This window comes from Aethalodelphis obliquidens, unplaced genomic scaffold (genome assembly GCF_003676395.1).
Source record: "Aethalodelphis obliquidens isolate GAN/ISIS:26980383/991018 unplaced genomic scaffold, ASM367639v1 scaffold35, whole genome shotgun sequence".
Taxonomy (NCBI): domain Eukaryota; kingdom Metazoa; phylum Chordata; class Mammalia; order Artiodactyla; family Delphinidae; genus Aethalodelphis; species Aethalodelphis obliquidens.
Window position 1 is genome coordinate 274,944 of NW_020837979.1, and position 23,081 is coordinate 298,024.

Consider the following 23,081-nt stretch of genomic DNA (forward strand, 5'->3'; position numbering starts at 1 on the left):
GCAGGAGGGGTGGGTCTGGGAGCCTGGCCTCACCTCCCTGTGCAGGATGAGTGAGTGTGGGAGCGCGGCCTCACCTCCACGTACAGCAGGGGGAAGATCCCGATCTTGTCTCCCAGCATTCCCTCCGCCCAGTTGTCGTCCACTCTTCTGATTACAGTCAGGACTTCATCCTGGAATCACCCCGTGTAGGCAAAGCACAGGGACACGCACAAAACGGATACAAAAACAGAACCAAGAGAGCGGTTAGTGTCACTGCAGCTAAGGAAAGGCTCTACGCGATGACTCATTCTGAGATCGGCGTGAAAACCGTCCCTCCCACGTCTTCACCCAGGATCTCTCTTCCTCTCCCATATTGATTTTAGCAGCAAAGAGCCTCCAGTGGAAGTGTGTGGCAATTTACAATCTAGTGAGCACTTTAAAATTCATGTTCCTAATACGTGCTTATAAATAAAATGGTTTTCAACAAATATAAATTCAACTAAGTATAAAACTTTCTATGTTCCTGCCTCCACCAGAGCACAAAAGATGACCCAATCCAACTCCATTTATTTAGAGTCGTGGAAGCTCTGAACCCTGTTAAATCCTTGTCGTGCCAGGCAGTAGCAAGGACAGAGGCAGAAGGTGGGCAGACGCAGGAGGAAGGAGGGGCGTGAAGCAGGGACACAGGCGTGCGGTGGGGGAGGACTCGCCCGGTGCCCCCGGAGGCGCCACGAGCCGCGGGGACAGACGACAAGGGCGGGGGACAGGACGAGGAGCGAGGGGACGACCGGGCGGCAGCAAGCGTCGGGGGGCCGTGCTGGTGCCACACGGGGTGCAGTGGGACTGTCCACGGGCCATCTGCCCAACCGCCCTCCACATCCAAACCGCCTGCCTTTGTCCCCCGGGGCCTGCGTGGACACCGGAGGCCTGCCTGGCGCTCAGGAGCTGACAGCCAGAGCAGCCCTGTGGGCCCGGCTGGGTCTGAAAGCACCGCCTGCCTTACCAAGGGGCCTTCGACCCCTTCGTGTGAAGCAGTGATGTGGGGTGTGGGCCCCTGGGGTCAGAGGGACACTCCATCTGGAGCATCCTGATGGACTTCCTGACATCACCGGAGAAGCTGCTTCCCCGTGAACGGAGGGGCCGCACAGTTTGGGGAGTTTATCTGGGGCGAAGTGGGACGAGGTGATGGGTGCTGGACATGCCTCCCAGAGGACATGGGGCAGGAAAGGCAAGACCAGGAGTCTGTACTGGCAGGTCCCCATGCTCCCTTCCAAACCTCCCCTCTCCTAGGGGTTTAGGGGACAGCGCAGGGGCAACCGCACCCCTCCTTCTCCAGGTCCTAACCCCAATTTCCCAGCTTAAACAAGTACCAAATAACAAGGGCTGTGTGACTTCAAAATATTTCTTTTCCCAATTGATACAGTCCAGAAAATGCAACAGACACTGAGGGAATCTCAGGCTTTCCCACGTTTCGGGGTGGCTGGTTCTCCATGGCCGGGTGACACCGACAAGGGTTTCCTTGTAGTCAGTGCTTGGCCATCAAGGCGGCGGGCTTTCCTGATAAGCATTAGGGCCAAAGTGGCCGACTGGCTTGAGAAGGGATGAGCAGAGAGGGCACCTTGCTTATCTCACATAGAGTTCATGACCAGGAGGGCCCTGTACCCGTAATAAACTCCACTCAGACCCAGCCAAAGGGTGGCCCCCAAGACCTCGCCAACGGTGCAAAGGAAAAGGTAACTGAAGGCTTCCTACAAGCCAGAGCTTTCGCAGGAGCAAAATAAAAGAAGACATATAATTTTGCAAAATTAAAAAGAAAAAATACCAGATTAATTTTGGTAAAAAATAAAATACCATAATATCTACACGGTTATTTGAGACTGGTCTAGATATTAGAGCCATAGAAATAAAAGGAAAAAAATAGGAAGTATAAATATTGGGAAGAAAAATCATATGATTTTCTACCTAGAAAAACAGAGTATTAGTTAAAAATTAGAATAAGTAAGAATTTGAGAAAGGCTGATAATTTTAAAATAAATACATGAAAATCATTGGGTTTCCCATCTACCAGCAATAACCAGTTAGAAAATGTGATTAAAATTGGCTAATCATTAAAAAAACAAAGTTAATTCTCTAATTCACTGTATACACCGAAATTAATTCCCTAAGTATTAAAGATTTAAATGTTAGAAAAAAACCTTGAATAACCTAGAAGAAAATGTGAATAGATGTTTAATCTTGAGGTGGGGAATGGTCTTAAGAAGTAAATAACAAAGATTTGGTTACAGAAAAATGAAATTCTCTACGTTAAGAACAGCAAGAAAACAAAAAGGGAAATAATCTAGAAAAATACTTGCAGGACAAACTGGAGACTAAGACCTAATATCCTTGCTACATAAGGACGTAAGAGACACAGCAGGAAAGAGAGACACATACTTTAAAAGAAAACCAGGCCAGGGGCAAAAATCAGGCAACTCACAAAAAAGGAAGAAAAGCAAACTGCTGTTAAATACATTTAAAAATGTGATACCTGACTGATATTCAAAAAAAGTACAATTTTAGACAGGAAAATTCCTTCTCCCTTCGTTGGTCTTTGGTGTCTTATCAGATTACCGGGGATGAACACAAGCCCGCTCGGCGTGTTCAGCACGATGGCTACAAGCACTTTCTCATTTCTGGTGGGGATATACATTTATGGCGGTGGTGTGGCAAGTCCTACCAAACACAAGAAGCTGCATATCCACTAATCTGACAAAAACACTTCTAGAGACTCTTTCAAGAAGATCACAGACATGCAAGAAGATTCAGCTCCGAGTATGTTCATTACAGTGTTTCTTCAACTAGAGAAAAACTAGAGACAACTGCACAGCCAGAGAGGGTTGGTTAGATAAAGTATGGTACATCAACCAATACCATAACCAACTGCAGCCCACTCCAGCCAGCCTGTCCTCCCTAAGGAGGAGGGGAAAGTGGAGATGCACAGGTAGAGCTCACAGCCTGTAGGTACAACTCCTTACACGACGGGGCTCTAATAACAGGGTGAGAGGCTACAGAACATTTCCCCTCCACGTCACTAAAGGCCTATTGACAGCAGTACCTTTAACGTGGTACATTTTATGTCCAAATATCAAAAAGGAACAAAAAATTACTAGACATCCTAAAAGGCAAAAAACAGTTTGAAGAGACAGAGCAAGCATCAGAACCAGACTCAGATATGGCAGGAATGTTGGAATTATCAAACAGGGAATTTAAAACAACTATGCTAAGGGCTCTAATACATTTAAGTAGACAGCATGCAAGAACAGGTAGGCAATGCAAACTGAGAGATGGTAAGTCCAAGAAAGAACCAAGAAGAAATGCTGGAGATCAAAACACTGTAACAGAAATAAAGAATTCCTTTTATAAGCTTATTAGTAGATTTAACAGCTGAAGAAAGAATCTCTGAGTTTAAGGATGTCTCAACAGAAACTTCCAAAACCGCAAAGCAAAGAGAACAAAGACTGAAAAAGAAAATAAACAAAAACCCAAAACAGAACAGAATATCCAAAAACTGCAGGATAACTACAAGAGGTGCAATATACACGTAACAGGAATATAGGAAGGAGAAGAAAGAAAAAAAGGAACAAAAGAAATATTTGACACAATAATGACTGAGAATTCTCTACCCTGAAAAATAACTCTTCAATAGTGAGAAAGAAATAAAGACTTTCTGAGACAAACAAAAATTGAGGGAATTTGTTGCCAGGAGACCTGCCTTGCAAGAAATGTTAAAAGAAGTTCTTTAGAGAGAAGAAAAGTTACATAGGTCAAAACCTTGACTCTACATAAACAAAGAACGTTGGAGAAGGAATAAGTAAAGGAAAAATTTAAAAAACAGTTTGTTCAAAATAATAATAGCAACAATGTATCTAATTACATATGCTTATGTACATGCCATATATATGTATATCATATATACAAATATATACACTTATGTATGTTTATATATAAGTTAAATGAATAACAGCAATGACAAAAAGGACAGGAGGAAGGAATTAGGATTATTTTGTGATTATAAGGTAACTGCACTACCTGTGAAACAGTAGTTTTATCTGAATGTGGACCTGGATTAGTTGTAAATGCATGTTGCAATCTCTAGGGCAACCACAAAAAAAATTTTTTTAAAGGTACAACTGATATGCTAAGACGGGAGAGAAAATGAAATCATTTAAATTACTTAGTTAAAACTGCAAAAGGCAAAAAAAGGATGGAAACCAAAAACAGGAACAAAAATCAAAGAAAACAAATGTGGTAAATATTAATTCAACAATATCAATAATCACTTTGAATAGCAATAGTCTAAATGTACAAATTGAAAGACAGAGATGGTCAGGGTGGATCAAAAAAACAAGACCCTACTGTATGTTATGTACCGGAAACCCATTTTAAATATAAAGATATATATATAAGGAAAGATATACCACGCTAACACTAATCAAAAGAAAGCAGGAGTAGCTATACTAATTTCAGGAAAAGCAAACTTCAAAGCAAGGAAAGTTATCAGAGATAAAAAGGGGCATTACATAACGATAAAGGTGTCAATTCTCCAGGAAGACAACAATCCTTAACATGCATGCACCTAACAACAGAGTGTCAAAACACGTGAAGCAAAAACTGATAGCGCTACAAGGAGAAACAGGTGAATCCACTGTTACAGACTGGAGACTTCAAAGCCCCACTATCAGAAATGAATGACCCAGCAGGCAGAAAATCAGTAAGGACCAAGCTGAACTCAACACCACCATCAATCAACTGGATATAATTGACATCTATAGACTACTTCATCCAGCAATGGCAAAATACACATTTTCTTTGAGGTCACATGAAACATTCACCAAGATAGATCACATTTCGGGCCATAAAACACACCTTAACAATGCTAAAAGAACAGAAACCATACAATGTCTGCTCTCAGACCACAATGGAATTAAACTAGAAATCAATATCAGAAAGATAATTGGAAAATTCCAAAATACTTGGAATTAACACAATTCTAATAACATTTGGTTCAAAGAAGAAACATCAAGAGAAATCTTAAAATGTTTTCAAACAAATGAAAATAAAAATACAATTTGTCAAAATGTATGGGCTGCAGTGAAAGCAGTGCTTAAAGGTAAATTTATAACACTGAATGCATATATCAGGAAAGAAGAAAGATCTAAAATCAATAAACCAAGCTTCCACCACAGGAAACTAAAAGAGAAGAGCAAGTTAAATCCAAAGTAAGCGGAAGAAAAGAAGAAATAAAAATTAGAGCAGAAATCAATGAAGTTGAAAACATGAAATCAACAGAAAATAATCAACAAAGAGCTGCTTATTTCAAAAGATCAATAAACTCAATTAGCTTCTAACCAGGATAACCAAGAAAAAAAGAGACGCAACACAAATTACTAATATTAGTAATGAAAGAGGGGACATTACCACAGATCTCATGGGCATTAAAAGGATAATAAAGAAATATTATGAACAATTCTATGCCCACAAATTTAATAAACAAAATGGACCAATTTCTTTAAAGACGCAATCTGCCAAAACTCACACAAGAAATAGACAATCTGAGTAGGCCTATATCTGTTAAAGAAATTGAATCAATAATTAATAAACTTCCAAAACAGAAAGCACCAGACCCAGATGGGTTCTGAATTCTACCAACATTTAAGGAAGAAATTATGCCAAATTCTCTAACAATTTCTTTCAGAAGACAGAAGCAGGAGGGCTACTTTCTATCTCATTCTGTGAGGCCAGAATTATACTAATACAAACTAGACAAAGACACAGTAGGCAAAGAAAACTAAAATGTCTCCCATGAACATAGTTGCAAAAATCCTCAATAAAATATTAGCAAGTTGAATCCAACAAAGTATAAAAAGAACTATATAGCATGACCAACTAGGATTTATCCCAGATATGCAAGGCTGGTTTAACATTCAAAAATCAATTACTGTAATCCATCACCATCAACAGGCTAAAGAAGAAAAATCACATCCTCACATTAATAGATGCAGAGAAAGCATTTGACAAAATCAAACAATTCATGATTAAAAAAAAAAAAACCTCTCAGTAAGCTAGAAACAGAGTGACGCTTCCTCCACTTGAAAAGAACGTTCACAAAACCCTTCAGCTAAACATCATACTTAATGGTGAGAAACGTGAAGCTTTTCCTAAGATCAGGAACAAGCAAGGATGTCCCCTCTAACCACAGCCTTTCAATATCATAGTCAAAGTCCTAGCAAATGCAATTAAAACAACAAAGGGAAACAAAAGGTATACAGATTGGGAAGAAAGAAACAGAACTGTCTTTGTTTGCAGATTACATGATTGTCTATGTAGAAAATCTGAAAGAATCAACAAAAAACTACAACCAATGAGTAATTATAGCAAGGTTTCAGAATATAAGATTAATATATCAAAGTTAAATATTTTTCTACGTACTAGCAATGAACAAGTGGAATTTGACATTAAAAAATATAATATTGTTTACATTAGCATGTAAAAAAAAAAGAAACAGGTATACATCTAACAAAATAAGTACAAGAGCTACATGAGGAATATTACAAAACTCTGGTGAAGAACGTCAAAGACGAACCCAGTGGAGAGATGACCTACGTACATGGGTAGCGAGACCCGATACTGTCACGATGTTCCTCTCAACTTCTGAATTCAATGCAATCCCCATAAAAATCTCAGCAAGCTTTTTTGTGGATGTTGACAAACTGATTCTAAACTTTATATGGAGACGCAAAAGACCCAGAATAGCCAACTCAACACTGACAGAAAAGAATAGAGACTGACGCTATCTGACTTCAAGACTTACTGTAAAGCTACAGTACTGAGGACAGTGTGGGATTGGTGATAGGATATAAAAACAGATCAATGGAACATAATAGAGAGCCCAGAAATAGACCCACATAAATGTAGTCAACTGATCTCTGACAAAGGAGGAAAAGCACTACAATGGAGCAAAGACAGTCTCGTCAACAAATGGTGCCAGAACAACTGGACACCCACCTGTAAAAAGAAATGAATCTAGACACACATCTTACACCCTTCACAAAAATTAAGTCAACATGAATCACAGATCTAAATGTAAAATGCAAATCTATACAACTCTTAGAAGATAGCACAGGAGAAAATCTAGATGACCTTGGGTTTGGTGATGACTTTTGGATACAACATCAAAGACTGGTCCATGAAAGAAAGAATTGATAAGCTGGACTTCATTAAAATTAAAAATTTCTGCTCTGTGAAAGACGCTGTCAAGAGAATAAAAGGACAAGCCACAGACTCGTGAAAATATCTGCAAAAGACACATCTGATAAAGGACTATTATTCAAGATATACAAAGACCTCATAAAACTCAACAATAAGAAAACAAACAATTCGATTTAAAAATGGGCCAAATACCTTAACATACACCTCACTAAAGAAGACATACAGATGGCAATAAGCACATGAAATGATGCTCCACATCGTATGTCATCAGGGAGATGCAAAGTAAAACAACAATGAGATAACACTACATTCTATTAGCACGGTCAAAACGCAGAACAATGACAACACCAAACGCTGGTGAGGATGTGAAGCAACAGGAACCCTCATCACCGCTGGTGGGAATGCAGAATAGCGCAGCCACTTTGGAAGACAGTTCGGTGGTTTCTTACAAAACTAAACACACTCTTACCATACAATCCAGCAATCACATTCCTTGGCATTTACCCGATGGAGTTAAAAACTTACATCCACACAAAAAACCTGCACATGGATGTTCATAGCAACTAAATTTGGAAGCAACAAGATGTCCTTTAGTAGGTTAACGGGTAGATAAACTGTGGTCTATCCAGACAATGGAATATTATTCAGTGCTAAAAAGAAATGAGCTATCAAGCCATGAAAAGCCAGGGAGGAACCTTAAATGCATATGACTAAGTGAAAGAAGCCAGTCTGAAAAGGCTATATAGATTGTGCGATTCCAACTATATGACATTCTGGAAAAGGCAAAACTGTGGAGACAGTAAAAGGAACAGTGGCTGCCAGGAGTTGGAGGGAGGGAGGGCGGAACAGGTGGAGCACAAAGGATTTTAGGGCGGTGAAACTGCTCTGTATACTACACACGTGCATACGTGTCATTACACATTTGCCCAAACCCATAGGATACGTAACCCCAAGGGTGAACAGTAATGTAAACTATGTGCTTTGGGGAATGCAAAGTGTCAATGTGGGTTCATCAGTTGTAACAAATGTCCCATCTGGGGTGGGGGGTGTGGATAACAGGGCGGCTGTGCATGTGCGGGGGGGCACGAGTATTGGGAAATCTTGTACCTTCTGTGCAGTTCAGGCATGAACCCCAAACTCTATTTAAAAAAAATAGCTAAAAGTACCCCAGACTGATGAATGTGAACAGACTACAGCACTCACAAAATATAGGTGCAGTTCACACACGTAACATCGAGAGGAAACAAAGTTGGACACGTGAGTAGGTTCTGCACCATCTGTTTATTGGAAGTTCAAGACAGACATGCTCATCTACGGTGTTAGAAGACACGGAGGGAAGCTGGGGTGCTGGCACCCCACCATTTCCCTCCTGGGTAGTGATTATAGGACATATTCTTTCCAACCACCAAGCTGCATAATTTTGATTAATACGCTTGTCGGTACATGACACTATACTTAGATAAAAAGCTTGTTTTAAGGTCACAGTATTTCCGGCGTGGACAAGCCACGGCACCCCTGAATCCTGCCTGTGGCCCTGATGCACCTCTAAAGGGACGTCACATCCTGAGGAAGCCGACACGAGGTGAGGAGTGTGAAGCACAGCAAACCAGAGAAGGGGGCACCAAGCTGCGCGGAGGAGGCCAGGAGGGGCCGCGCCTTCACCACCGCACTGAGGATCCCAGCTCACTGCGGGCCACCCAGGAGGTCCCGGTGACTGAGCAGCAGACACAGCTCCGAGCAAGGGACAGCTGCCCCCAAAGGAGCCCGCCTCTTAGGCCGGGGAGCTTGTCGTCACCCGAGGGCCACGAGGGGCTGAGCTAGGCCTCCCCCAGCTCAGCAGCACCCCCCGGGCATCACCTAGGTGTCCGGCACCAGGAGGAAAGCACCCCTCACCACGGGAAGCTCGGCACCCCCCCCCCGCAGGCAAGTGCAGCACGTGGCTCCCGAGCCCAGTCACGTCAAACTGCTCCGGCGAGGCCGCGACACGAGCAGACGCAAATCCAGGCCGGGACCCGAGGACGCGGCAGGACCAGACGCTCCTCTCCAGCTCACGCAGCTTGGGGGGAGGCCGGGCTGTGCAGCGGGCAGCCACGCCCAGAACACCAGCAAGTGACTAACTTCCCGAGGTCGCGGAGGACGGGTTCCCGCCCTCTGCTCTGCCGCTAACCCAGCTCTCACCAGGGACACAAGCTCGGGGGGCGGGGGGGGGGGGCAGCGCTGAGCGCCGGGCAGCACCGCAGAGCCGCCAGCACCAAATGCCGCGGCCCTGCAGTCAACGCCTTCTCCCGCCGTCCACGCGTGACCGGGAGAGCAATGCCTGGATCCCCATCAGGCCTCGGACGTGCGGTCGTATTTCACAACCCCGGGGCCGGTGCTTTCACAAGGACAAGGACAGGGGAGGCACCTGCTCTGCGGCCTCTTGGGAATGCAAACACGCCCCCCCCAAACCCTAACTGCATGCGACAGGGCGGGCCCGAGCCGCACGGACGGACGAGTGGGGAGCTCTGCGCTGGGCCGTCGCCGTCCAGGTCCGCACACCCTTCCAGGCCGGGCCGCGGAGTTCGCGTTGCAGGATCTGCTGCCGTACCGTGCCGTCTCTGCCTCGTGCTCAACTCTCCTGTTTCAGGAGGGAAGCAGCCAGAGACGTGGAGCGTGACGGGGCTTGGCTGAGGGCCAGCGAGGCTGTGGACGGACAGGCTGGCCTGTGCCCTGGGTCCCCAGCGCTGCCCGGCGTGGAAGGAGCACTCTTCCGGACACCACAACGCTCCGAGGGATGGCGGCGGGGCAGACAAGGTCTGGGCCAATCTGGCAGCATGAAGGATTTTCTGGACAAAAGCTGCTCCCATGACATCATTTCACTTTCAGACGCACGACAACTTCACCTACAGTCTCCTCTGCAGTCTCCCTCTCGCAGGTGGGGGCCTTCCCTGTGCCGCCTCCTCATCCCCCCGTTTCCAAGCTCTGAGGGACACCAAAGGCCAGGGCCCAGCAGCAGACCTCCCTTGGAAGTGGGTGGCCTTGGGGTGGTCCCGCGCGACCCTGAACACAGCGTGGTTATGGGAGGAGTGGACCGCCTTCCCTCCCAGGCTCAGTGGGCAACGCACTTGCAAAGGAGTCGGGCACCACCTAAAGGGACCTTAACTGCATTTCTGATTAACTCACCGAACTCCCCGGTGTTCGTATGTGATTCCTACCGGGGGGAAAGCCAAGCTGCAAACAGATGGGGCTGTTAGGAAGCTGAGGCCTGAGGCTTTCCCTCCCTGACCTGCCAGGGGGCTGGAGTCTTTTTCCCCCCAGAAGTCCGCAGAGCGTGGCTGGCGGAGTGCACGGTCCTCAACACCACGTCAAAGGTACATCTCACACTCCGAAGGCCTGGCCCAAAGTATCTGGAGAGTTCCCGCAGCAGCTCCGAGTGAAGCAGCCTCTGGGGCCTGACAGTTTCCTAAACGCGCCGTGGGGCAGATCACACGCACGGGACCTGGACACGGGCCGGCTGCCCACCCTCCCGGGGGCCTCCCTGTGCCTCCGCTCCTCTTACTGCAACTAAGTGGTTTCCAAGAGGCACCAAGGGGCAGACACCAGGATGGCCCTTCTGAAACGTGGCCATGCGGCCTGTCCACTCAGTGCGGACGCCCGCTCAGCCGGGCCACGGCCGCGGCCACCTCGCGCTGCCCCATCCCTGACAGTCCCTCACCGTCAGCTGCAGACAGAGCGCCCGTCACTCCGGTCCCAGAGAAAAGGGAAAATCCCAAAGGAAAGAGCTCACAAACTCCCTGCACCTTCTGCTGCAGACACAGCACAAGACTCCCCCGATGGCTCCGGGGCCCCAGGGGAGGCTCTGAAGGGCCCGGCTGCTGGGCTGTGCCCTCTTTCCTGGCTTGCGCACCGCAGCTGAGCTCCAGACGCTGCTGGGGGCTGGGAGGGCTCCTCCAACCCCGCCTGCCGCCCAGAGAAGGGACAGTCTTCAGAGCCCAACCTGCTCTGAGCCTCTGGGGGGGTTGGTCCCCTTAGGAAAGCCGCCTCCATGGAGGAGCCCGCAGGCTGCTGCCCAGCTGTAGGGCGGGTCTGGGAGCCGCCCAGCCCGAGCAGAATGCAGCACTGCCTGCTCCCTCAGGCTCACCCGCTTTGGTCGCTAGGTCCCCGAGTCTTCCAGCCCGGAGAGCATCCCAACTGCCCCTCGGGACAGAGGACATGCAGTGGGTCTGGGCTGCCCACGATGGGCACGGCGGCCTTGACAGAAGGGCTCAGGGGTTCCACACCGCTGGGCAAGCCTCTGCAAGACGCAGCCACTGGGACAATACAGGTACAGGCGACCTGTCCGCAGAGTCTCAGCTCCAGGCAGCGGGGGTGTGTGCAGGAGGCCCATCTCCCCCGCCACGAGCGTCCCAGGCCAACACAAAAAGTGACGCGCGTCTGACAGAGCAGGAAGCCAGCGAGGGTGGAAGCCAGAAATGGCTGAGTGCCTATTTTGAGGTTGGTTCCCTAAATGCCTTTGTTCATTGAATCCTATCAACTCCATTTTATCATCAAAAAAGAGACTCAGAGGTGAAGTTGATGTCCCCAAATCACCGTATAAAAGTGAAAGTGTCACAATCTGAACCCGTCTCACTCTAGAGTCCAAACCTCAAATACATTTGATTTCTAACCACCTACGTCTGTCCTCCAATCAGAAGAACATAGTTTGGGATTAATGCTAGGTTCATTCACAAAGGAGAGAATCCCCACGTCAGGGACGGACGATTAAACACAGCGGTGTTAAGAGGATCACGTGGAAGGGTCTTGTGGCGACACCAGCAGGAGGGAAGTCTGCCCAAGTCAGGACAGCTGGTGGTGTTTGAAAAGGGCTTTGCCAACTCAAAGCACCCCTCCGGCCGTGCAGGGCTGGGCGGGTGGGAGGGTGTGAGATGAGGACGAGCAGGGGGCTGTCGCGTGCCCACGGGGCCTGTGTCCTCCCCGAGGAGCCGGCGTAGTGATGGCGGGTCTCCAGTCTCTGCTGCAGGGCAGGCACAGATGGCTCTGAGATGAGACACACGTGGGCTCCTAAGGCCACAGGGCTGAGGCCACACAGGGGATCCCAAGTGCAAGGTCCCTGCACCCAGCAGCCCCTGACCGCAGCCCCTCCCCGTCACGTGGAAGGCACGGCGCACGCGGGCCTCGGGGGACAGCTGGGAGCCACCGGCTGACAGAGCAGGGACGCTGCACTGTCCCCTTTGTCTTTTTATCCGCACATGCCCAGGTTTTTGGAGTGGGACTGCTAAGAAGTTATAAATTGTGCTTTTTATAGCTGCTTTACAGGAAGTAATTATTCATTCTCTTCTTCAATTAAACAAAGACTTTGGTTTTAGAATGACTTTAATTAATGCAATTTTAACAGGACTGTTCAAAAGCTGACAGCAAGGTAAAAATCTTGCTTTGATGCACATACTTCAAGCCTTTTTAAACCTCATCAATCCCATCACAGTGAAGTTTTTTAAAGGTAAGTTAGCACCATCCGTGGACTTTAGACACCGCTGCTTCCCTTGCTGAGTCCAGAAGGGAACATATCCAAACAACAAAACATTCCCGGGAGGCAAAACCAAGCTGGCCCGGACCATGTGGTCACTTCAGGTGACGAAACAGAGGCTGTGAGAACCAGCATTCCAGGCAGGTGGAGGGAATCCCTCAGCTGCCGTGTGGGGATGCGGAGGCTGGAGGCGTCTCGAGGGGAGAGATGAGAAAGAAGACGTGCTCGGGCGACGGGGCTGCGCCCTAACCTAAGGCGGGGGGGCTGCACCCTAACCTAAGGCGGGGGGGGGCGCCGGCGAAACGCTTGTGTGAACACAGTGGGGGGTCAAAGCACGGTCTTCACCGGAATCACACCCAGGGGCCTCCAGCCCTGCAGGTTAATCCACAGACAGAAAGCAAGCCCTGGTAGAGCAGCCCGAGGGATGCGTGGCCCAGCAGCTCCCACACCTCCGCTCCCCAAAATGGGCTCAAAGGTCAGGTCCCGGGGAGCCCTGAGGACCACCCACCTCGACAGTGCTGCCCGCACAGCCCAGGGCGCTGGGACCTGCCCACCCCCACCCCCGCCCCGGGACGCAAAGTGGCAGCAGCGCCCACCACAGGACGAGTCTCAGCGAGCCATCCGAGTTCTCACTTCTCCCACGAGGGTGGCTTTAACGTTTCTTTTGAAAACCAAACACTGACCACCTCCTGACCAGATATCCCGCACACCTCCTGGGTGACTCGCACAGCCCGTCACTCTCAGGAACTGTCCCCTGGACTTGCCATTCCTGCCTCTCCCACCCGAAGTCAGGCTCCCCGGATACAGCACAGCTCCCAGTGGGATGCACAGGCAGGTGCCCCTCTGTCCCCATCCAGTGGGCTCTGGTCTTCGCCCTGGAGTTGAGAGTCCCAGCAGGCGCTCGCGCACGCAGCGGGAGGCCTTCACCAGGAGACGCCGGCTGCTCCGGCCCCGCATGTGTCCGCTGGGGAGCCTCCCGCCACCAAGGCTGTGAGCAGGGCCCTGTGTCTGTCCCTGTCCCTGTCAGCCCCTAACCGGTCTGCCTCCTTACAAGGCCTCGATCGACCCTGAGGGGTGGCTGGGTCCCTGCTCTCGATCTTGAGTGACGGCACAGAGCACCAGGGCCCAGGGTCTCCCTCAGGGTGGGCTGGGCAGAGGGGCGAGCACGAGGGGCTCTGTCCGCCTGGCCTCACACTCTGCAGCCTGCGTTCCAGCCTCACTCAGGAGGAGAGGGAGCAAGGGAGGGGGAGGCCTGACCCTGCGTCCAGGGAACCTGCAGGGCCAGATGACAACTGGAATTAGCATCAGAACGCCTTGATGGAAGGAAGAGGGAAGAGTTGAAACCCTGAATGAAAACAGATCATTCGTCGTCAGGCTGAACAACGGAACAAGACATAAACAGCAGCTGCGACAGCCTGCACAGAACAGGCCACTGTGCTCAAGATGGAGCGCACGGTGCTCACAGCCCTGCGAACAGCTCGGCACCGCAGCCAAGCTCTGCTCTGAGCAGAGGACAGAATCACAGTGAGCTGGACGTGCACTCCAAGGTCAGGATCTGAGCTGGAACCCAGTTCTGTGTTGACAACCGCGTGTGGAAAAAGACTGACAGAGACACAGGACACGAGGACGGAGGAGGGCCAGGCCCGTGCCAGCCTCGGGCGAGCGACGCAGCCTCTTAGCGCTGTGCTCTGCTAGGGAGCCGCCGACCAAAGCCACCGTGCCAGCCAGGCACAGTAATAACCACTTGCGTGAGTTCTCTCACAACAGGAGATCATGACGGGAACTCGGAACTAACACGCTACCACCGGCTGGAAGGATCTGGGAGGGATCGAAGGAGGGAGGCGCCGCAAGCCCAGAATAAGCTCTGCCAACCTCCCAGAAACCCTCACGCTGGAATCCATCTTGGCTGAGAGATGTGTGTGCCACCAGGAAGGGCCCTGACGCAGACCAAATACAGGCCGAGAAAGATGACCGGCCAAAGGCAACCCGGGAACAGACCCAATCACCAGGGAACCTGAGACCGCAAGCCACGTGGCGGGGCAGTCCTCCTGGGTCCCTCACCTGCTGCCCTCCTCCCGGGCGCTCCCCCCCCGCCGTGAAGTCTCCTGTTCCATCAGCACGTGCGTCTCCTCGGACAGTTCATTTCCGAGTGTTAGACAGGAGCCCACTCTTGGGCCCTGGAAGGGGTCCCCCTTCCTACAACAGCTTCAACATCGGGAAGACAGGCTCCCACCTCTCCCCGGGGACCCTGGCGGGCAGTCATGAATGTAATTAACCAATCGATGATGTAACTCGTTACTGCCATCGGGGAGAAGCAGGTGTTCCAGAGTTCCAGGCGCCCCTGCCCTCCCAGCCCTGGGGTGGGAGCAGGTGAGGAAGCCAGGAAGCAGGCACATTCACGAGGCCTGAGGCCGCCACCTCTGTCCTCTCCACACTGCACCCCCGAGGCCGGCAGGCCAGACACCAGGCCCCTCCACATCTCACCCGCACCCCGGGACGAGCGCACGGGAAACACTACTGGTTTGTCACTAAGCGGGTCCCGTGGCCTCACTGGCCACCTCAAGTGGCCCAAGCACACGCATCCACCTCCTGTGCTCTCCAAGAGGGTGTGACGGGCTGGCCTCTGGGCCCGGCTCCCACTCCCAGGACCTGCAGGGGTCTCTGCCACAGTCTCCCCAGCAAGCCCCCTCCCAGGGCCCATGAGCCCTGGACACACAGTGACTCAGGTAACGAGGGTCCCGCTCCCGTTACCTGCAGACGCCTGTGGGGCTGGGTGCCCTCTCCTTCCACCCGGCAGACCCTCAGGAAGGAGAAACCACTGCTCTCCCCACGGGGAGGCACAGGAAGGGCCCTGCGCTACGCCCAGGCTCCCTGCAGGGGCTGCGGCGGAAGGGCGGCGCTGGAACCCACCTTACCTTGCCGAAGGTCAGACAGTCCTTGTCCTGGTCTCTGTCCTTCATCTCGAAATCATAGAGTGCTTTGCCCTGGGGCGGGGCCTGGGGCAGAGGCCGCACACCCTGGACGTGGCTGGCGGGCAGGAGGCCGTGGTACCAGCGCTCGTCCACCCGGTGCTGCAAGACCATGACGTCCCCCTCGCTGAGCCTGAGGTCCCCGGGCTCCTTCCCCTCGCAGCTGTGCAGGGCTTTGCTGGGGGACGGCTGGGGAAGGCTCTGGAAGCAGAACACAGTGGTTACTCAGCAGCTGCCCACCCGGCCCGTCTGGCACCTGGTCTGAGGGGCCCCCAAGTCTGAAAGCCCAGGTTGGGGAGATACCTCAAGGGAGCAGCCCCCCACCCCAGGAACACGGGGCCAGGCCCTGTGGGACAGGGGGTCTGCAGAGGGTCCCGCGACAGGCCGCGGGTCTCCACGCGGGCTGCCACGCTCCGCATTGGAAGGACGCTGAGGAGGGTGCTGGGAGACCTTCATTCGAGGCGCAGAGAGAGACAGGACCCCTCGCCGGAAGGAGACGGAATCCTGCCGCCCGGGCTCTGGCTCCAGAAAGTTTTACTCACTACTCCGTGCTGACCTGTCATACCCTGGGTGCTATTTCTATCCGCCAGATTTCCGACAACTACCATGCCAGTGTCCCTTCCCTGAACCTCCACGGCAACTCAGAACGTGCATCCGGGGGCTTTTCGAGCTGAGGAGACAGACTTGCAGGACCGTACTGCACCCTCCCATGTCACTGCCTCACAGCCAGGGGCCCAGGCTCGAGGTCCACAAGGGACCCCCAGGGCTGGGAGCTCTAACGAGGGGTTCCAGCCATCACGGACCCCTGCCCCCCACCCGCCACGGCTCCCAGCTTCCTGAGGCCACAGCAGCCTCGTCCACAAGTACAATTTCAAGAGCCTGAGACAAGGATCCTCTTCAGGTCATGGGATGCTCCCACCCTCCTGTCAAAGGTCAGCCAACCCACCCACCTGTCTGACCTGCCATCCGGCCACAAGCAGAGCCCTGGGCTCCCTGCTCTTCAGCAACAAGGGGTCCGGGTTTCTCTCCCCCTTCTCTGCAGCAGCCAAGTTCCGCTCAGCTGAGCAGCCTTGTCAAAGGTAAACTGTCCGCCAGGAAAAGCACACGGAGCCTCACCTCGTCCCTGTGTCCCCACCCAATGGCTCCCCAACAGAGGCCATGTTTTCTCCCCAGGGCTGCCCGGCCAGGGATCCCTCTGGTGCTTAAATCCACCTACACGGAGGCACGAAGCCCGAAGCCGCTGCATACAAGAGGCTCTCCGAGGAGACACGACAGCACTCAGGCCGGCCTCTGCGCCCATGCCTCCGCAACACCCGGGACGGCAGTGGAGAGAGGATGTGCGGCAGAGGGACACTCGGCCACCACCAGCCAGGGCCACAGCAGCAACAGATGGCTTTCCTGGAAGAACCCAAGCGGGAAAAGCCACAGCCAGCTCTGTGCTGGGGGCACGACGGGCGAGCTCAGGGACAGCGATGGCCAGGAGAGAAAGAGAGCCACGCGACTCCATGGCCAGAGGGCAGCGAGCCCTGCCGGCGGCGCTCCATCAGAACATTCGGTCCCCCCACACACACCGCCCCCCCATCTGGCAACACCTGGAGACATTTCTGGTTGTCATACTGGGAGGTGGGTGCTCAGGACGGGCCCACCCAGAGCTCCTGGCTGAGTGTCCGTCTGAACCCCGCCCCGCCCCTGAGGTTAAATTTCCCAAAAGAAAGGAGCTTCCTCGTCCTACGTGAACTTTCTCGCAATGGGCGTGTTTCACCGGTGACCCTGGAGAAGCTGGGACACCCATCACGGTGAGAGGGGTCGGGGGATCTCCTGCTGCCCGGGAGCGTGGGCTCGGCGAGCGCACCCCCCGCATCCTTTCATATCACCCCCCACCCCCGCAAGGGCCACGCGCGAGAGCCGCTCTCACAGCCACAGATGGAGGCCAGCGGGGGGTAAATGCGAGCAGAAGGGCGGGACCCACCCTCCACGCCTGCGGGCCCCGCGCCGCCACGCCCTCCCGCACCCCTCCACGCCGCCCCGTGCAGGGGACGCCGAATTTCCACTCGGGCCTGCCCACCACCCCACCGGCCCCGACACAGAGGCCGCGGGCACACACGGAGGGTCAGCGGCAAGGCACCGAGGTGCCGCCCCGGCTCCGGCCCGTGTGGCCCGCACTCCGGACCTTCAGGGTGGCTTTGTCCTCCGCCGATTCTGCAGAGCGGGCACGGCCCCCCACCCCCCCGAGCCGGTCCGCGTGCGGGCCCCGGCCTCCCGGGCCGGCCTCTACCAGCCTCTAGGCTGGCTGTGACCTCAAAGTTCTGCGCTTCCAACTTCCCTCCCACGGGGTGACTCAGGTCAACCCAACTGCAGGCTCCACACCCCTGCCTAGCCCTGCGCGCCTCACCCCCGCCGCCCAGGGCCCTCCGGGGACCCGCGCGCCCGGCTTCCACCCCACCGCCCGGCCCTCCCCTCTCCCGCCTTGGCCCTGGGGTCCGCAGGGCGCCCTCCGCCCACCGTGGTGCCCCCGCTAGACCAGGGACTCCAGAACAGGCCGCAGCGCTTGCCCGGCCGCCCCGGGCGCTCCTGAGACACGCTGAGCAGAGAGGCGGGTGAGAGAGCGGCTGACGACAGATGTGCCCCGGCAACCGCTGGGAGCCGCGTGCCTCGGATCTGGGAAAAGCCGACCGAGCCTGGGGCGAGCGGAGGAGAGGCGCCAGTCACCTCCCGGGCGGGGCAGGAGCCGGCCTCTGCCACAGCCTCAGGCAGCCGCCCTGACCCCGAGGTCAGAGCGCGGGGCGGGAGCCAGCAGGCAACCTCACCGGCTCCGGCCGCGCCACTGAGGCTCCCGCGGGCAGCGGACCAGGAGCGGCGAGAGAGCGCGAAGGCGGGCGCAGGCAGGCAGCGCGGGAGACACCCCTCACTAACCCCCGCCCCAGACGGCCAAGACCAGCCTCTGCCGGCGCAAACGGAGAGGGCGGAAGCCTCTTAAACACTCGGGCTGCGCTCCTGGGAGTGAAGAGTAAGAGATGCCGCTAGAGGGGCAGCTGCTCCTGGACCGCCCTCTCAGCCCGGCCCCGCTCAGAGCGGGTGGCTCTCGGCACCTCCAGCCTCTTATCTTCAGAGACCTTGATGACATGAGCAGATCAGTGCACGATGAGGGCCCAGGGCAGGCGGACGCTCTGACAGGGAAGACTCCACAGACGTCACGGCAGCAGCCAGAGGACCCCTGAGAGCAGCCCCCGGCCCAGGCTGAGGACGTCCACGGGGTCTCTGCAGCCGGGCCCTCTAAGGTCTCACCGCGCACTCCCCTCGGAGGAACCGCCCAGTCGAACACTGCCATGGAGCCCCCCTCGGGAGGCTTGAGACATTCAGGAAACAAAGTACAATGAAAGGAAAGTGCAACTGGGATGCCTAGAGGATAATTAACACAGCCACCCCGTGGGGCGTTCGTGATAATGAAGACAGATGCTGTCAATCTCACGGCTCACGACTGGGACGTGGAGGAGCCAGGGGATCTCACGCGTGCACAGCAGCCCCAGCTCTGTCTCACTGGGATCGACACATAGGCGGGCTTTACAGATGCCCTGCTTGCACCAGGCTGCCCACGAGGCTCCCGAGGGCACTGCCCGGGACCAGGTCTCACTGCCCAACCCCCCAGCAAGTTGGGGTGAAGAGTGTGGACAAGAAACTCACTCAGCCTTTAGACCCGAAGGACGCACCGGTTCTCCTCCCACGCTGCTCCCTGGGCGACACGTGTTACCAGTGGGGGCCCCGGGACTATCTGCCCCCAGGACAGACACGACCTGCTTTCACTTGCTGTTGCATCCCTGACCCTGGCCCGGTACAGAGCACACGCTCAAAACACCTACCGAAGGGATAACGCTGTGGGCTGCCAAGCCAATCCCCAGACTAGGGCCTGGCTGAGGGCCTCGGGCTGGAAGGACTTCTCCCAGGTCGGGAGGTCCAGGATCCATGCAGCTCTAAATCCTGTTGTTAACACCAGCCGGGCCCAGGTGACCGGAAATCCCAGTGATCATTCAAAGAGGAGCCAGGCTGAGCGAAGGCTTGGAGATGGAGACCCGGGGCCTGGCCTCCTGGGGAGACACAGCCCGGTGAGGTCCCTGCAGCGTGAGCGGGCCCCAGGGAGAGAGCGCCCAGCGCCAACCAACCAAGCGTTGCGGGATCTGAGGAGGCAGCAGAGACAGCCAGTTGTCCCCCGAGTCCACCTGATCCTCCTGTCGGGGAGAACATTCCAAGTTTCAACCGGGGCCAAGCTCACCAGCTAAGAACCCCACCTCCCAGCCTTGCTCGCAAGGAGGCTTGGCCACACGTCAAAATTCCAGTCAGTGGAGACAAGCGACAGGGACTTGTGCCAATTCTAGCCTGCGGTGTGTTTGGTAAAGACATTTTTTTTTTTGTCTTTATCGAATTTGTTACAACGTTGCTTCTCCTTTTTTTATGTTTTGGTTTTCTGGTGTGAGGCATGTGGGAGCTTAGCTCCCCGACCAGGGATCGAACCTGAACCCCTCTCATTGGAAGGCGAAGTCCCCACCACTGGACCACCAGGGAAGTCCCCTGTAACGCCGTTTAGAAGGAAATGCCAATTCCTGTCCCTCCGCTCCTGTGGCTTGAACAGCATGGTGGGGGCGGGCGGGGGCAGCCTTTTCCACCAAGATTACACTCCAAGCAAAGGAGGGAAGGCCCCGGGTCCTCAGATGACGCTGTGGAGTACAGCCTGGATGTCACGTGCAAAAAGGAAACTTTATCCTGATTGAGCCGCCATGTTTTGGGATCTTCTCATCAGCAGCTTGGCCTGTATCCTGACTAATCCGGGGGATGTGAGGTGCAATTTATGATTTCTATGCTCATCAGCAGTTTTCAAGCCAAACCGTTCACTCTGACATCACCGTGGAGGTTGTCACACGCATACTTTCCTTCTAACACGGACACTCTCAGACTTACGATTACCTGAAAAGGCACATGTTAATAATGTATTTAACCAGAACATCCCTGTTTGTCTCCCAGTTTACAAATTTCACCTGTAATGAAGCTGTCACTATCTCACACTCCAGCTGGGAGGTCCCTGGGCTTCACTTTTCTTGTTGGTTACATTTCAAGTTCCTTCTTCCCTTTTTCTTATTAAAAGCTACCCTTGGATCCTAGCTCTTTCTTCGACCCTTTCATTCTGATGGTTTCTTCCTTCCTCGTGTTTGGACGCTCGCTTCTCCGAGAATTTATAGAACAGCACACTGCACCAGGTCCCGCACCAGGCTCTGTGCTGCAGGGAGTAAAGCATCCCCCACCCACAAGGTCACGGAAACATGCGACTGAGACAAGCGCACAATGTGTCCCCACGCAGGCGGGCTGAGGACCCACCAAGGGCTGCCCTGTGATGTGACCACGAGGCGAGAAGCTGCCTTTAGCTGAGTTTCGTGTTTCAGTGAGATTCAGGAGGCCTAAAGAACAGACGTATCTTTCTTTTTCTTCTTCACCTTTTTTTTTTCCTGTTCCCAACTCGGGCCAAAGCTGTCTTCTCAAGTTTCTGCTCCACTCCCTGGTAGCGGATTCGCCCATGTTCCTGGTATTCTGGAAGCTGTTTACGGCCCACATTCGTGGAAATGCTGGGAGTGAAGATAACTGTGCCAGACAGCGGGCGCACTCACACTGGACAGTCCGCACGTGGCCGGGCTCGGGCTCACGCTGATGAGGGTCCCCGGGGACACTGCTGGCGGCGACACGGTCGCCTTCCGTGACACGAAAAGGGCCACCACTACTCGGTGCGCTCCCTTAGGGCCCGGCCCGATCCCAAGTCCACTGAGGCCCGCGGGCGTCAAAAGTGCCGGCAGCTCCCAACAACACCGCTGTGTCCCTGGGCACCGGCTTTTCTAAGTTCCCACAGGACCAGAGAACGCCTGCCGCATTCCGGCCAACACAGCTTCACAACGCTCTGTGTCGACGGCAAGCTCCCCGTTTCTGGTCTGTCTTGGTGGCGGTGGCCGCTTTCCGGCCTGTGTCCACCGCAATCTCCGCGTTTCCGGTCAGTGTGTGCGCTGATGGAGACGCAGCGGGAGGAGCCTCTCAGGCACCCTTGTGTCGCAGTCTCTGGGGCGGGGGGGGGTGGGGGGTGGCCTCAGATCCTGGCGGCCCGGGCAGTCCGGGCTCAGCTCCTCCCCACGACGGCCCCTCGGAGCCTCCACACGGAGGAGTGCGGAGATGTCCCTGAGCGGCCTGACGGCGAGTGCCCACCTGCGCTCCCGCCCCCGACCAAGGGGATGGCACATCGGCTCCACGAAGAGGCGCCTGGTCCCGCGTGGGCGCCAGCCGCAGGGCGGAGGGGACACGCAGATCCAGGAGCGGCGCAAGGCAGGCCACCCACGCGGGAGGCGAGGCGGACTGGGTTCTCTCCAGCCTCGCGGACCCTGCCCCCCACGCGGGATGACCCGACCCAGGATGACCTCCAAGCCGGCCCTGTGTCTGTGTTGGGTTCCCGCGCGGGAGCGCGAGGGCTGACAGCCAGGTTCCCCGCCCAGGAGCCCCTGCTCCCCATGCACCTTCACTGCAGGTCCCTGGGGGCTGCCCCGCCCCACTGTCCGCCCGTCCCCGCCCAGGAGGCCTCACGTGCCCCACAGGACTGGCGGCAGACCCTGGGCCGGTGCTGGGCTTTGCTTCCCACGCACCCGCAGGGGGAGGAGTGCTCTGTAACGCCCGGTTCACAACGAAAATCACAGTTCTTCTGACAAGTATGGAAAGGTGAGGTAGGAGGTCAAGGGGAGCAGCGGGCAGTTTCAGAGCCCGAGCCTCCCCTCATCCCAGGGCAGCAGGGCACCCAGCCACGTGCGGAGCAGGCTCTCTGCTCAGCCCTGGCTCACCCACCAGAGGTCATCAAATCCATCCTCCCGCATTTCCCAGGAACACCAAGAGGCTAAAACTGGTGGTAGGGAGCTTTTTGTCTCTTAATGGAGAAGCCTCTAGGGAGAAGATTCGTAGAGGATGCTAAGGCAAACAAGTGTTCCAGGAGCCTGGACATGGTCCTAGAAAAGGCAGACGCTTCTAAGTATAGAAGATGGCCAATAAGGAGCTCACCTCTCCACCAGAAATACAAGTCAGATGGGTGCAGTGAGGACGGCCCGGCCCAGCACTTGCACACGGCCCGCTCTATATCGCATCGGATGGAAGTCAGATCAGAAAAGGCTAACCCTTGTGTAACACCCTCTCTCCCCTGCTTTGCTTCCAAAGGACCCCCTTTATCCTGACTCACAGTCACTGTCACCCCTTCTTTGTCAGGACCGGCCGCTTTCTCCTGAGCACCTGGGCTGCACCCCTTACAACCCACCGGATCCTCACAGCAGCCCTATGAGGCTGGCCTTTGTTACTGATGCTCTGCAGGCAGGAAG

General features: G+C 54.0%; 1 protein-coding gene across 1 annotated transcript in view; it reads right to left on the reverse strand.

Annotated features, from left to right (window-relative positions):
• The window catches only part of SH3RF3 (SH3 domain containing ring finger 3), a 199,600-nt gene that overhangs the window by 87,625 nt on the left and 88,894 nt on the right, over positions 1 to 23,081 (reverse strand). Inside the window, exons 2-3 of the mRNA XM_027128649.1 lie at positions 15,646 to 15,900; positions 75 to 170 (exon numbers count right to left, since the gene is read on the reverse strand). Coding sequence (XP_026984450.1) covers positions 75 to 170; positions 15,646 to 15,900 — 351 coding nt within the window. The remainder of the gene's footprint in view (positions 1 to 74; positions 171 to 15,645; positions 15,901 to 23,081) is intronic.